Genomic DNA, 16,457 nt, shown 5'->3' on the forward strand with positions numbered 1-16,457 from the left:
GGTAGTGCTGGACCAGGGCAGCCGCCACTGGCAGAAGCTGCGGGAGGAGAGCGCCGCACGCGTAGTGCTCAACTCGCTGCTGGCCTGCCTGCCCGCGGGCCCGCGGGTCTACTTCCTCAAAGGTGAGTGCGGCGGGCAGCTGGTCCCCTGATACCCTACCACAATCCAGCACCGGGATTCCTGGGTCTTGCGTTACTCCTCCTTGCTTGGGGCGTCCTCCGGCATCCTGCACCCGGGAAAGTCAACCACTCTGCACAGTGGGGCTTGACGTGCGCTTGGGAGGGCACCCGCCTCAGAGCTTACCCCTCTCCACCAGCGTTCTTCGAAAGCGTCTGGCAGCCCGTCTGTCCGCCAGGCTGGGTGAGACTGGTTGTGCTGCGGAGAGGTGCTCCTTAGCAGTTTGGGGGCCTTGAGCTCGTGCAGGGCGCAGGCGCCTTTTCCTGACACTGGGTTCACTGCTCTCTCTGGGGACTGGGCTCCGAGCCTTGCTGATGTATCTGGCATGATCTGCAGGTCGAGACCCTCCCTCCCCCTAGCGTGGCGCCGTGGTGTCCCCCTTCCTCCCTCCTAGACAATTACAGTGCTTTAGGCTGTGTCTTTACCAACCCCTCATGCCTTTTTGACCCTGGTGAGTCCCTCCCCCTTCCTTTCCTTTTTATTTTATTGCTTTTTATTGTTTTCCTCTGGCCTCCTCCCCTCCTGGTCCTAGGCCTTTCTCAAGCCTAATTTGGAGCTGACAGCTTTCCCACCCCTCCTGCCTTCCTGGGGCTGAGATTATCCCTGGGACTGGTCCTGAGCCGAGACTACTACTGGGTGGGAGGCCGCCAGACAGCCAGTGCTGCAGGTTGGGGGCGGGGATAGGGGGAGGGAGACAGGCAGTGGTGATGGGGGCAATGTGATGTAGAGGTTCTGTGACCTTTGATTGGAGACCTCCAAGAGCTTCCACCAGGCCTGCCCATTTCACCTGCTGGGAACATAACTTTAGCTTCCTGTTGTGGGTGGGTGGGTGATTGACTCTCAAACTCCAGAGCATTGATTTCTGGGTCACTTCCTGTGACTGCTCCTGCCTTGTAACCTCAAATATATGGGAACCTTGGTTCTGGTGCAGAGATGAGAGCTTAAGCTGGACCGGGCCCCCAGGGTCCTATCAGCCCTATTACTGGACACCTTGGACTGTAACACTGATGTGGTTCCGTACTCAGGTGCAGCTAAGTTTCAAGCAACCTAACTTGGGGAATTTCACACACCTCAGAGGCTCGTGGGTAGCTCCCCATCTATTAGCACCTCTTGGTGACTGTCCCTTCTTCCCACTGGGAAGATAACAGAGGTGGATGGTAATCCTCCTCCCTACTGCCCCAGTCCCCTGGGGTGCGGGGGAGTGGAAAATGGCCTTTTTCAGCAATACAGAGGTCTCACTGTTGGCTCTAAATCGCCTTCTCTTCCTGATGTCATTTTGATTTAGTCTTTTTACTTAGCAATGCATATAGGAAAAGCTTCTGCCTCCCCAGCAGCCGTGAAGATGTTCCAGGAACCCTCTTGGTCCTGCCTCTGATCCCCACCCTTCTCCAAGAGGGCTGTGGACTGTTGACCAGTTATTGCTACAGGAAGTAGTCAGCTTTTGGTGGACTCTGAAAAATTATGTTTAAATTTTTTTTTTTAAATGAAATAACATATCCAGGACAAAATTTAAACAGGTCAAAATTTGAAAATTTCATTGCCTTTGTGATGAAAATTGGGTCTTCCACACACCCTTAAACTCCATTCTACTCCCCAGACAGCCACCAACTATTTCTTATTTTTCATTATTTCCCACAAGTATCTTTTTATTTTAATTTTTTGTAGTTGTAGATGAACAGAATGCCTTTATTTTATTTGTTTTTTATTTTCTGCTGAGGATCAAACCCAGTGCCTCATGCGTGCTCTGCCACTGAGCTACAGCCCCAGCCCTCCCAGAAGTATCTTTAAAAAATAAATTTATTTTAAATATATTCCCTGTATCTAGATCTTAGACACTTGTCCACATCAGGACATACATGTCCCTTCACTTGTGATGACCCTTGGTCATCACTGGTGATGGCCAGCAGGTTGCTTCCAGCCTTACTGTTTGAAGCAGTGAGATAGAGGATACCTTTGCCCATATATTCTTGTATGTGCACTTATCTTATCTTTCCATAAAATGATAAGACTAACTAGGTCAAATTTGTGTGCATTTGAGATTTCAGTAGAAATTCCTATCCTTATAACACCCTGCACTTCAAACTGTTTTGTTGTTTTTTGTTTTTTTTGCCAGAGGAAAAATTCTTTATCTTGCCTAACTCATGTCTAGATATGAGTTCAGATTTTAACCTGGTGGCGTTCAAATCCTGGGGCAATGCCTTTTATACTCTCTAAATCCCCCCTCCAAAACCAAGACTCACTGCAATGAGATGGTGATTGACTGAATTGTGTGGCCAGTGCTTATTTATATATAGTGTCTACTCACTGCCTCTGTTCCTCTGGCAATGTGGTGATGATTGAAAGCAGACTCACTCTGAGGAAGGTTGAAGCCCTAAGAATTGCCATGGCTCTTGCAACGTGAGTGAGGCACCGGAGAGGAATGTTCTGTCTCCACACCTCTGATGGGAGTGGGTGGAAGACCCATCTAATCTCCTGACCCCAGCTTGAAGAGGCAGGGCCCAGTTTATCTGTCCCTCTACTACACTGAGACGCCTTGTCTGCCTGCCTTATTTTGTCAACAGGCAGGCAGGATCTAGCCCACACCCACATCTCTCCAACTGACAGCCAGCTTTTAAATGATCTGTTTGAAGCCCAGACATAGGGTGGCCCAAAGGCTTCTTTTCACCAAGTCTCATCTCGAAGTTTTGGAGGGACTATACCCATCTGGATGCAAATGCTTGCTCCCAATCACTTGTTTTATCTCCTAGAATCAAAGTGTTGAGATCTGGCATGGGAAATGATCAGGTGGTTGACTGACTAGGGACACCTCCTCTGGGGAAGATGTGGGCCAGTGTTAAGTCTGGCACACTCTACCTCCTAGAAGGGAAGGGGGCTGGGGGACATGAGGGAGAGGAAGCTACACCACCAAACCTCTATTTCTGCCCCCCTTCATCCATCCTCCAGCTGGGCCTCCTGTCACCATGACAGGGAACATGGTCATTGTGGAGGACCAGAAGCTCATCCGGGGAGGTACGGTGGGCTATTTGTTGAAGTGACCACGGGAGAGATTTGGGTATACTAAATGGGGGCAGGGGCAGTTCCAGCAAGCTGAGAGGAAGCAGTAATGGCAAGATGACTCATTCTAGGAATTGGCTGCAGCTTCTGGGAGAGAGTTGCAGACTGCCATGTAATCCATTAACCATTTGTTGACTGCAGAGTTGAAAAAAGACAGCACCTCCTCCATTAAGGGTCCATCACAATATCAAAACACAAAAGAGAAAAGGAGTTTTTTTGGAAATGGCATGATCTCAGAATGCGAATTTAATTCATGATTTGATACTAAGTGAATTCTCTGGGCCATTAAAAGACAAGTGGGCTTTCTAGAGGCTCTCGGAAGTGCCTGAGGTTGCTCTGGTTGGAAATAGAGTTCCTAAGCAAAGCTGGCCTGTTCGCCCACTAGCCCTTGGCTTCCTGAGGGGCCCTAGGCCATTTTTCATTTGGTTCTTCCCCACTTGAGTATAATGGCCTTGAGAAGACAAATTTCTGTGACCTAGAGAGAGTGGTTTTTAGCCTTAAGTCATCAGTCTGGAGAAGTTTAAATGTAATGCTAAGATTCTTAATGCTCTTAGTTGATGTATCCTTTTGGGGCCTGGGAGAAAGGTTGTGGGGAGGATAATAAATAAGATAGAAAGGGTAGTAGTCACAAAGGAACAGAGACAGGCTTTACTTATGGGGGCTGGGAATTTAGTTCAGAAGTCCTCATTCCTCCCATTTGGCCTAGAAGGCAATTAACTGGATTGATGGCTCTAAATTGGACCTAGGGAAGGGATTGTCAGCAGAGTTCTTAACACCTTGAGGGTGAGAAGGGGCAAGGCTGGTTTACTGTTCTGATTTGAATCCTTGCATGAGTCCCTGTTCTCTTATAAATGATAGGGTGCCATCTGTAATCCTGCTTAAAGCAAATGGGCTGAGGAAAAACAGTTTAAAAGAATTTCTTCTCATAAATTAATGAAATTTTCCATAATCACATCTTCATTTTGAATAAAAAATGAGAAAATGGCTTTTGTTTTTCTGGAAGGGTTTAGTTAATATTTGCCAGATGCCAGATTATTTCTTTCACAGTTTAAGCTGCTTCTGATAGACACAAAAAGTTAATCATTGCCTTTCTGAACTATAGCCTTTTAGAGCTGTGTGTGCAAACACATGTGTGTGCGTATGCACGCATCCAATTTCTATCCTAAAACTGCTTGATGGTTCTACTCAATTTTTATGTGACCAGAACCTATTAGATTTTTAATTTTTTTTTTTTTTTTTTTTACTATCCCACACTCAGGGTTTTGGCTAATTATGAGTATTTTATTTTTGACAGCTAGAGAAACCAATGCTTACATCTGTCTCAATTTTTGTATGTTCACTTGTTTTTCTAGGGGGATATGAGACCTTCTATTCGGAATATCCTGAGTGTTGTGTAGACGTAAAACCCGTTTCACAAGAGAAGATCGAAAGCGAGAGAGCCCTCATCAGCCAGTGTGGGAAACCAGTGCTAAGCATCAACTACAGGCCAGCTTATGACCAGGTATGTAGCTGCCAGTTCCTGTCTCATTCCTTCCTTCCTCAGCCACCTGACTTCTCTCCCAGCTCAGCAGCAGTGGTTTGTTCTCTGTGGATCAGGGTGCTGGCACCATCCTCTAACTTGGAGAGCCTCTATAGCTTGCCAGTTGGAGTTCCTGTCCAAGAATAAATGGGCATCCTTCCAGCAAACAAGCTGACAAGAGCAAGTGAGCCCTGGGATGCTGGATAGCTTCTAGAGAAAAGGGGAAATGAAAGATACTTTGTTAATGGCTGCCTTGGGAGGTTCAGAGAAGCTTAGAAATACTGGCTTAGGTTTCCCTGAAAACATTTCAGAGTTGACTTTCAGGCTTCCTGTGTTCTTTGTAATTGCTGATCATCTGCAGTTTCTATACACCAACCCAGTACCTATCAAGGTGTGTCTTGGTGTTTTTAACTGCAGTGGGGTTGGAGGCAGGGGGAAAGGTTGCAGTGCTAGAGAAGCCCCTGTTTTGGATGGCTCAGCAGGCTCCCCTTGAGGGTCTCTGATGCTTGTAATTCTACAAATTCTGACACCAGAGGAGATCAAGAGACGCTAGGGAGCTTCTTGTTTCTCTAAAGGTGTGGAGGTTTATTTCCTTCAAAGAATTGTGCATTGTAACCACCCATTAAAGGTCGTGGGTTACTTAACATGATGTAGGAAGATGGGGAAAGGCAGAAAAGAGTTCAGATTTTATAGAAACCAGAGCTGAAAACCCACCTTGACTTTTCACCAGAGAGAGGAAGCACTGCCGTAGCTGGTGAGATGACTGATTTACAAAGTCTTGCAGCTGGTTATGGCAGTTTCAGAGTTAGAACCCCCTTTTTTTCTTTCTTCCTCCCAACTTTTTTTTTTTTGCCCCACAGTACTAGGGATTGGACCAAGGGCCTCGCACATGGCTAGGCAAGAGCTCTACCACTGAGCCACACCCCTAGCCCCAGAACCCCATTCTCTTAACTCCCTGTTGTGGTTCCTTTCAGGACCTCCTCCTGTTTTTCACATGCCCCTGGCTACACACCTGGGTAGTGGGAGGAGCTTTTCACACTGTCCTCCCCAACTAAGAACATAGCCAAAGCCTAAGAAGGAAGACTTCTAGATGCTGCCAAAAATGCCAGTTCCCTGTCTGAGTAGAACTCTGCCCCTAGGGACAGACTTCCAAATAGAACCAGGTGACTTGGTCTTGAATGGGATTCTTGGTCAGGAATCCTTTTAATATGTCGGCCAGGTGCCAGGGTTATGACTCAGTTTGTTTTCCTTAATGGAAAATCTTCACAGTGTATGATGAACCCTTGGCTTTCAAGTCACGTGCATACAGCCTAGAAGGATTTCTATTTTTGTTTGTTTGTTTGTTTGGGTTGTATTTTCCCCATTTCTAAGAAAGTGAAAGAGAAATAAAAATTGTCAGAGTGTGTGAAAGCACGCAAGACCTTTGGCCAAGCGAAGGTTGGGGAGGCCCTGATGTGTCTTCAAGATCATCTGGGGAACCCCCATACCACTTCTGCACAGAGGAGTGAGGCGAGGCTGTTAACCTTTGAGGTTTCGAAAGGCTGTTGGTATCTTCCTCTTAAGTGTAAATGGGAGGTTCAGAAAGGGAAAGAAATATAATTTGAGGGGTATTTATTGGGCTTAGCTCCAGGGGAAGTTGGGTAGGGTTCCAAGCCTGGTGTCCATGTCTTCCAGGCACTCAGGAAAGGGAGAGACCTAGTCAGCTATCCTGCCTGCTCCGTGTATAGGTGTCCATTGGTGTCTGTCTGGTCAGTTGCTGAGAGAAACTGACCAGATTGTGCCTCTCACTGTTTTCCAAAGAACACTACCATCTTTGCTGTTTTCTGGGTTTCTAATTAGTGAGAAGCTGGGTCCACGGAGTGGGTCCTGTTTAGGCCAGAACCCGGCCTGCTGGGATAGCCTGACCTCCCAGCATGTCCTGTGTCTTCCCCAGGGAGAAAATTCTTATTCTATTTGTTTATTCTTTAGCCTCATGAAAATGCTCTATAATGTATCAGATTTTAATACACCCATTATCCCATTTATGACTTACCCATTATCCCAGGAGGATAGGGATTATTATCCTTGGTTTACAGATAAAGGTTCAGAGGTTAGGGAGGCTTAGAGGTTTTCAGATAAAGGTTCAGAGGTTAAGGAGGCTCAGAGGTTAGGGAGGCTGCCCAAGGTCATACCAGCTAGGAAATGTGGAGCTGGGACTTGATGGAGAAAGAGCCGTTTTACCTGGTGCCCAGGCCCAGATTCTCAGCCTCTGTACCACATTGCCACTGGGAAGGCTGCTTCGAATGCAGGGGAGTTTGGGGAGATTCAAGGAGAGGGTATAAATTCACTTCTCTTTAGGGATAAGAGGATATTTTACCTGAAATTCTTGATTTCTCATACTGTCACTGTTGAAATGGTCTCAGACAAGGCCTTGAGACTTGGGTTTGGGTTTCAATCCTATCTCTACCATTTGATAAGCTCTGATGTGGGCAAGTTATTTAAACCTATCTGAGCCAGGTGGTGCACACCTGTAATTCCAGCAGCTCTGGAGGCTGAGACAGGAGGATCAAGAGTTCAAAGCCAGCCTTAGCAATGGCAAAGCACTTAGCAACTCAGTGAGACCCTATCTCTAGATGAAATACAAAATAGGGCTGAGAGTGTGTGGCTCAGTGGTCGAGTGCCCCTGAGTTCAATCCCTGGTACTAAAAAAAAAAAAAAAAGAAAGAAAGAAAGAAACCTGTCTAAGCCTCAAGTCACCCTTCTGTAAAATGGGAACAACATTACCTACTTTACAGATTTGTTGTGAAATTGGCGCTATATAGGTACATCCAAAGTGTCAGGCCCACATGCCAGCCATTGTAAGTGCTAATAAAAATACTGATTGTTATAATTAACCTTAGGTAAAATCCTCTATAACTTTCTTCTAAGTGACTGAACTGGCTTTACTGAAACACTCAACTTCTCAGGACAGAAAATACAGGCACAAAGTGCTGGACAAACCTCCCTCCTCCCCAGGACACACACATGCCCCTTTCCCTATTATGGGTTGGGCTGAGAGTTTCCATTCCACTCTTATTCCTGGACAGGAAATGGAAAGACAGGAAACGGATGGATGGTATGGGAAAGGCTCCCAAAGACCAACCACAGTCCCTGCAGCCCAGTGTTTCCCTCTGAATCCCCAGGGGCTCCTGTTGTTCCAACTGTCACTGGCTTTTTTGTTTTGTTTGTTTTGTTTTGGCACCTGAGAACCCATACGTGCTCAGATTGCTGGAGTCCAACTAGCTGGAGGTTCATTTCAGGAGTAGATAGTCTCTGGTTCTCACTTAGTCTTGATTCTCCACACCAGAAGCCTGCTGTGTGGGTGATGATGTAAACCCCTCTCACCCACACAGCACCCCGTGTGAAGAAGGTCAGGGGTGGGGAAAACCCCTCTGTGGTCTAACAGTTTTTCTTAGTCTATGGATTCTGGGTAGGTAGTGGTTATTTTCATTTCTAAGAAGCATACTTTTTTGGAGGGTGAGGAGGCTGCATATTTTACCATTTCTGAAACCTGGGTTATTTTAGAATAGACAGTATCTTAGAGTTGATGAAAATACACTATAAAATGTCTGGGCTATAAAGAAGGGAGCCTACATTGCCAGGGTTGCCCCACGGCTCAAGGCTTGTCCTGGTACTCTTAGGGCAGCTGAAATGTCACCATAGGTCTTTTAATTGCATTGCTCCTGTTCTTACACTGGGTAGCACAGGAAGGCTGCTGGCATTTCCTGTCTCCTTGGATAAGTGCAAAAAATGAAACTCTGGGCCGTGTGGGTTTGGCTGTCATTGAGTCACACGGCAGTCACGGTGGGTAGAGTTTACCAGGATGGAGGTGCCACCCACACTCTTGGCTGAGCTGCCCTGGCTCTGAACTCTCTCTACCTGGAAACCAGAAAGGGAACCTCCCACCTTAAGAGACAAATAGGTCAGAGTTGTTTATTTTTAATTCTTCCAAATGAGCAAGCTAATCCAATATTTCCTGGTTGTTCTTTGTCTCTGCTTCCAGGGCAGCCCTGTGGAAATCCTTCCCTTCCTCTACCTTGGAAGTGCCTACCATGCATCCAAGTGCGAGTTCCTAGCCAACCTGCACATCACAGCCCTGCTGAATGTCTCCCGGCGGACCTCCGAGGCCTGCACGACCCACCTACACTACAAATGGATCCCAGTGGAAGACAGCCACACGGCCGACATCAGCTCCCACTTTCAAGAAGCAATAGACTTCATTGGTAGGTTGGGTCCTCCCCCTCCATTATTTTGGGAGCCCCTTGGAGCATGCCTTCTTGGTTTTTTGATGTGCTGATAGGGGGCTACCTTCTCTGAGAGAAAAATGCCCTGTGTATGCAACCACCAAGAGTCGACACCAAGAACAGATGCTGCAGAGGGAGGACTTGAGCTGCTATTAATAGGAGCTTTAGTTTGCAAGATAAATGAATTAATATAATTTTATGGCTATACTCACTGCTGCTCTTGTTTTGTTTCAAGTTGGGCGGGAGCAGAGTATGTCCATGTGTAATGCTTCACACGAGGAAAGGGGGAAGCGGGGGCTCCCTAACTGTGTTTCTACGTAGGTTGGGATATTTTTAAAAGCAAACAGAAGGATCGAGAGAGCGCTACTTACGCACTGAGCCTGGAGGGCCCAACAGCTTTCCACAGTTTTGGCAAACAGCTTTGGAGGCAATTTGTTTTGCATTTTCAGCTAATTTTGGATTAAAGATAGCACTTGACTCAAGCTCCATGCTTTGTGCACAGAAAATTTGGCATCTTCTACATCCTTTCTGCATTCCTATGAGGCAGTTATCATTTACTCCATTGTGCAAACCTGAAAACAAGGCCGTAGCCTTCACCCCTCTGCCTGGAAAGAGCTTTGGCCTTGGGGTTTCCAGTCACTTGAGGTTGCCTGGATTGTCCTCCCGTTTGGTGTCTTCTCTTTCTCCCATATCTCTTTCCCTGCGGGTCTGGCCTAACTTTTTTTTTAATCCCACGTTTGCAACACTACTCCCTAACCTTGTGGTCTTAAGAGGACTTCTTTCTTTTTAACATGCATAGTTGTTGGTACTGAGGCTTGATTTTCCTTGTATCATGTTCTAAGGGATGTTGAAGGAGGAAAGACAGGTGTTAGGCACAGCATAATTACTTGGTGCAGACAGCAATTAAAGGGCCCTTCTTCAGCCACATGGTAAGCCCTGTGCTCATCACACACAATTTCTGCTCCATAGGAAACCTTGATGAGAAATTCACCAGAGGCAAAAGGTCAAACCTGTCCTCATTGTCCCCTGAGCCTCCAGGCTGAAATGATCCCTTTAGAGCCTGAGAAGCAGCCAAAATGATAGGTTCTGGGTGGGAAACCCTTGACTTGCTCTCCCGGTCCCTGGGAAGGCTCTGCCCTCCTAGGCCTCTTATTTAATTACCTAGATAGCTGCTGCATGAGGTCATGAAACTCGCCCCCATCCAGCTCACAAGAACTGTCCCTCCCAGTCCTGTGTGTATATTGTATATGTTTGTGTACAGTCACACCACCCCACAGGGTTTCAAAAGTACACAGTGTTTTTTCCCAGACACCTTGCCCTGCTAATGGAAGAGGCTGAGCCTCCCCAGTGGGCCCTGTGCTGAAATATGCACCAACCCCTTCCAGATGAAGAGTCCTATAGAAGGCAGGCCCCTGAGCTGTAGAGAAGCAGTGCATTCTGGGCCCTTTGCCCACTAAAAGCTGGACTCAAGAGGGGAAATGAGTGGAAGAGCAAAGGAAACGAAGGCACAACCCTGTAATCCTAGGGAGTTGGGGGTCTCCCCTTGGAACTGATTTATAAGAACTTTTGTTTTTTTTGTTGTTGTTGTTTTGAATTGATTGGATTGGGGGTACCTCTCATGAGCTACCTTGGGTGTACTTTGGGTTTTTTTGGTTCACATGAAGAATCTGTAGATTCCTCCCTGAGCCTTAGATATTTCATCTTCTAGACATTGCAGATTCATTTGCAAACTTCTTGAACTTGGAGCAGATGAGCGAGGATGTAAGGGGGCTCCCCTACCTGCTGCCTTCAAAAATTTTGTTTTTGCCTACTGCAGCCTCACAGAGTGCTAGCTACATCTAACTTCCTGTGATGTAATTGTTTCCTCATTAGCTAAAGGGGGAATTGGAAGGACTGTTTTTTGTGTTCTTGTTGATAATATTCACCTTTTACCCTTTCCCATTTTTAACAGTTGTAGTTCTGTTTTGCTGGGAGGGTTCGAGCAGGAAAGGAGGGGCCCCCTTTTGGTCATATTGAGCTAAAGAATGCTAACTGATGGTGGTAGCTTTATAGCAGTGACTCCCATTGCTGAGCAACATGGAATTTGCAAAAGCCATTTATATCCTCCGTCTAGTAAGCGTCACTTAGCCAGGGCTATAATTAGTGGCCATGCGCTATTTATCGTATGTTTGGTGGTGAGAACCCTAGGAGCTGAGCCAAGCATCCCGCCCTGGCACAGCAAGACAGGGTGTCCAGGGAGGCTGGGAGGTCTCTACCAGGATGGGGGCTAGGTTGTCATTATTAGAATCCGACCTGGAGAGAGGCAAAGAATTACTTCTCCGAGTAAGGCTTTGAGCCTGGGAGGCTCTCAGAAAATTGTGCATATGCAATAAAAATTTTATGCTTTCAAGGATTTTTCTAGTTCCTTCTTGAACCCCACCGTTGGAACGCAAGTTAGGATGGAATCCCCAGAAGGGATTCCTTCAGGTCTAGCATCTCCCATGGCAGAATCTGCAAATGTTCTAGAGAACTGGGGAGCAGCTGTGAGGATTAAATACTTCCTACGTCTGTCCTCACCAGTAGGGACTGAAGACTAGCAAACGTCCAGTATGGTACCATGGCTCTGAGCAGGCACGAGGGTGTGATAACTAGGTGACATTACTGTTTTGATTCTTGTGTTTCAATTCCAGTTCCCACTCATTCCCAATCTCTTATCTTCCTTTCAGACTGTGTCAGGGAAAAGGGAGGCAAGGTCCTGGTCCACTGTGAGGCTGGGGTTTCCCGGTCGCCCACCATCTGCATGGCTTACCTCATGAAGACCAAGCAGTTCCGCCTGAAGGAGGCCTTCGATTACATCAAGCAGCGGAGGAGTGTGATCTCACCCAACTTTGGCTTCATGGGCCAGCTCCTGCAGTATGAATCTGAGATCCTGCCTTCCACGCCCAACCCGCAGCCTCTCTCCTGCCAAGGGGAGGCAGCAGGCTCCCCATTTATAGACCATTTGCAGACACTGAGCCCTGACGTGCAGGGCACCTACTGCACATTCCCTACCTCAGTGCTGGCGCCAGTGCCCACCCACTCAACTGTTGCAGAGCTCCACAGGGGCCCTGTGGCCACCGCCACATCCTGCTAAGACTGGGGTGGGGTGCCAGCCCAGCCCCAGAGCAACTGTGATTTTGTTTTTTAAACTCATGGACATTTCACACCTGTGCAATACTGAAGACCTCTCTCTGTCTCACTGCCCCAGTAAGACACTGAGCGGTTATCAGGTTTGCAGACAAACTTCAGACTGACCTCACGGAGAGGTTCTCGGGACTGAAGGAAGGCCAAGCCATTACGAGAGCACCGTGTGTGCTGACTACTGTACTTCCAGACCCCTGCCCTCTCAGGACCTCCTAGTCCTTGCACCTCAAAGTTCGCCTTTTCATTTCAAGCATAGGCAATAAACACCTGCAGCAACAGGAAAGAGAGAAGTTGCTGGACCAGGAGAAAAGGCAGTTAGTTAGGAAGCCAATTCATTTTAAAGGAAGCACAATCTCCATCTTATTTTTTTGAACTTTGGCAGTCTCAGTGTCTCTGTTGCTTCGGGGTATAAGCTGATCACCGCCTAGTCAGGAAAGTTATCCTGCCGGATTGGTAGGGACACCCTGGATATGCTGATTTGAACCCTGAAATGTTTGTGAGATGCCCTCTGGGTCCAATGGAAACATTTGGTTGAAGTTGCAAGATGTTGACTCTTCTGGGTTTCATTTTCACTGTGGGTTCTTTCCTGACCTTGGACTTTGGCATGATTCTTCATCATACTTGAACCAGTCTCGTTGCACCATAGACCAAAAATCACCCCTTTGAGGTGGCAGTGGGTGCCTGGAGAAAAAGGGTACCTGCTGTGTCTTCTGGGTCAGTGGCATTGAAAACAGTCCTTCCTCAGCTTGCTGTCCTTCTGTGTGCTCGTGTCTCGTTTCTTGTGACACTTGTTTTCCTCCCAGCCCCTGGGGGTTGTCTTCAAGCTACTGACTTCTGGGATTTGCAGATTGTTGCAATGTGGTACTACTTTTCTGTCTGTAGATTATTTCTCCAGGGGAAAAGGCAATAATTTCTTAAAACCCATGTGAATGTGAAGAAAAGGGGTATGTTACTGGTTGTTATTGTTTTTTTTATAGTGCAAAATAAAAATAGTTAAAGGAAACAGCACTTCTTCATGTTGTTGGTGAGTTGGAGTAAAGTGGGGATACCTTTGGATCGGAGCCAGCCTGCTGCACGGGGTTTCATTTCCAAATAGTAGGGTGAAATGGTGGATGTGTAGCTGTAAGGTTTTCACTCATGAGTCCGTGATCGAAACAAGGACACAGAATGCTGCTTTTCATCTGAGGGGCTTCCCTAAGCTAACAGGCACAGGCTTCACAGGGAAGTGGTTGGAGCAACTGTTCACTCTGGGTTCCTCAATCCCATCACCCCAAGATAGGTGAATTTGGCTGGAACCTCAGATGCCTTATCTGTGAAATGGAATGAACTGAGCTAGATGTCCACTTAAGCACAAGGCCCTGGATTCTAGCAAACCTGGGTGCCAAGCTGTCCAATCTCCTCCCTCCCTGCCTGACACGATACAACTAAAAAGTCTAGATAGAAGGTGATGGGATGGAGATGTGAACTACGTGAAGTTGTTTGACATTAAGGGACTGAGCCCCCCCCCCCCCAGCCCCTTTTTACCCTTGCAACTAATTCTTCCAGAAAATTCACTCAGTAGTTTCTAGGTAAATCCCACAGTGAGTGGGTTTAAATCCAAGGCAGACTCAATTTGACGTCTAAGTAATGTCTTCTGCGTTGGTGGAGAAAGGAGGGAGCAGACTCCCCACAGCACTGCCTGTGTCAAGTCTGTCTTGGGGCTTACCTCCCAATCTGGGGTTGTAGGGAACTGATTGGGATTTATGCCACCCTAGACAACTGATGCCTGACACCGGGATTCCAGCTGTACCCCTCAATTCAGGAGGGCCCAAAGAGGCACTCTGTGTTGTCAAAGGTCAAGATGGTGGCAGAGCCCAGGTTAGCCCGGCCTTCTCAAGAGCTCACATCAAAGCCTCGCTTGAGGCCTTGCTCTCTCAAATCGCCCTCCACAGGCTATTTGGAAAGCACAGATGAGAAGCCTGCACACTGAGGAGGCTGAATTTCTTTCAGTTGTCTCCCTTATCTGCTTAATCTAAGTGGGGCTCTCATGGTGGGGAGCACTGAACAAGGCGTCTCAGGATCCAGCCCTCCCTTCACCCCTAACTCCAGTGTGTGGGAGCTAATCTCCACCCTTTGTGGACCAGACTTCAGGGCTTGGGATAGCTATGCCTGATCCCTTCTGGTTTCACATCTGTGAGCCTCTAGTCAGTGTCAGGGTATGATCTGCAGCCTGTCTAGGTGCCTAGTGAGTGGGGGTGGGGGGAGCTCAAGCAGGGAGACCCAGACTATAGAAGCCAGGTACAGGCTGGGGTGATAGGCTAAGCCATGTCCCACTTGCTGACATTTGCCTTATTGCATTAAAGTCTTTCTCTGAAGACTGAGTAAGTCCTCTAAATCAGACATATGAGAATTGCTCATAAGCCAGTGAGTCACTGGGGGCGGTGGCGGGGTTAAGCCACTGAACTCCACAGCTGGGGATGGCTCTGGAACTCTCACGCCACTAATATTCTCTTCATTAATTACACCTCCATTTTTGCCAAGATCAGCTTTACACTGCTTCCAGTGCCAGATAGGGAGTTGAAGCTGGTGAGACTCAATTGAAACACCTCTGTTGATTTCCAGCATCCTCAGGTGGAGATGTGTTTGGGAAAACAGATACGTCCCCTATTCTATTTCCTGCTGCTTCTGTGCATGAAGCCCTGTGGGTCCATTCTGGCCTCTGAGTTGGGCCTGATGGGGGTGGAAGATGTATAAGAAGCCTCAACCCAGTATCCAGTGTGCTGGCAGAAGTCCTGTGCATCCACGGGTCTCCTTGTACAGGAACACTGGAAAAATGTTTCCCTGACTCTGATACCCCAACCAGCTGTAGCTCCTGAAGTTGCTGGTGGTTCATTTTCTGAACACCATAAAGCTCATGTGCCTGTTTTCCTTTTTGCTCAAGTAACTAGGCAGCTCAGAATTGAACTCTGAGCCCACCCCTGGCTGTTTTATAGGAGTTTCTGACTTGTGTTCTTGGTGTTGACACCACCTTGTTTATATTGAAGTTTTCCAATTTTATTTTCCCTTCCATTTCCTCAGTGACTCAAATAACAATAACAATGTACCCTTCAAATCCTATTTAAAGATTAAACATAATACAATGTGCTTATGGAATGAGGTGAGTGTAAATACACATAGAAAGAAGCCCCTGTGTCTCTTCTCACCCTGAGAGATTCATCTATGGGACTGGGTTCCTTTGCTTTCTCAGTGACTGCCAAATTCTGTGTTTCTTTCTGGGATAGATTCTGTCCAGAACTCTACCTCATGGTTGGGGCCTTGGCCCCTTGCCTCAGAATCTCTGCCACTGCCCTCTCCTTTGACCCTTACCAGTACCCTTTGGGGAACCCTGGCATGGATGGACACATTGCTCAAAGCTATAAGACTGGGATGTGATAGAAGTGATTCCTCTGTCTAGATAACTGTCATCTGTCCATCCATTAACACTGAGTACCTGCTAAACCTGGGAATCAAGGAGGAGCAAGGGCCACGTGGCTGCACCTTCAAGGACTTCATGATTCTGATGACCATTCACTGGACTTTTTGTCCCAGACTGGAGTTGGCCTCCACAGTTGGACCAATGTCCCCTAGGCCCCCTCCCCCAGCCAGCTCTTGCCCTAGGTTCCAACTCTGTCCTCTCTTATGTATGTTTCATACCCCAAATCACCAGAATACCAACCTGTGGACATGGCTGTGGTACCTGTGCTAACAGCCTAGACCCTGTCCTACATTACATCACATCTTAGGTGCTCTTCCTTTTTATCAATTCGGTATTTTTTTTAATGAATATGGTATTAGTCTTGCCCTTACCTCCACCCCCAGTGGAGTGAAAAAAGTAGCCTCCCCTCCCTTTTTTTTTTAAAGAAATGAGCTCTTATGGAGCCCTACCCCTTTCCCAGCCATTTGGCTAATATAAAAAGTATGCATTAAGAACTTTTTATATGCCATAAACCACGGTAGGCAGGTACACAGGCATCATCTCATTTAATTCTCATCAGAGACTTGTGCAGAAGTTTTTATTATCTTTATTTGCAGATGCACAAAACAACCTCAGAGGTACTAACTAAATAACTTTCCCAAGGCTGTGTGGCTAGTAGAGCCAGGATGAAGCTATTTCAATGCTGTTGTACTCTTCTGAACACTGAGGCTTACAATAGGTGCTTCTGTTCATTGGGCTTTGTTGGCAATAAAAAGAGTCCCCTCAGGCCACATTATGGAAAGGGTTTAATACACAGTTACACCCCGTTCTAGCCCTTTAAACATGACAT

The 16,457-nt window shown here is 47.1% G+C and overlaps 1 protein-coding gene across 1 annotated transcript in view; it reads left to right on the forward strand.

The window, feature by feature from the left end:
- The window catches only part of Dusp5 (dual specificity phosphatase 5), a 13,584-nt gene extending 407 nt beyond the window's left edge, over positions 1 to 13,177 (forward strand). The window contains 4 exon segments of the mRNA XM_048807317.1: positions 1 to 122; positions 4,584 to 4,732; positions 8,772 to 8,991; positions 11,718 to 13,177. The exon segment at positions 1 to 122 is cut by the window's left edge and continues 25 nt beyond it. Of these exon segments, the coding sequence (XP_048663274.1) occupies positions 1 to 122; positions 4,584 to 4,732; positions 8,772 to 8,991; positions 11,718 to 12,124 (898 nt within the window). The 3' untranslated portion in view covers positions 12,125 to 13,177.
- The last annotated feature ends 3,280 nt before the right edge of the window (positions 13,178 to 16,457 follow it).

This window comes from Marmota marmota, unplaced genomic scaffold, assembly GCF_001458135.2.
Source record: "Marmota marmota marmota unplaced genomic scaffold, marMar, whole genome shotgun sequence".
Lineage (NCBI taxonomy): Eukaryota > Metazoa > Chordata > Mammalia > Rodentia > Sciuridae > Marmota > Marmota marmota.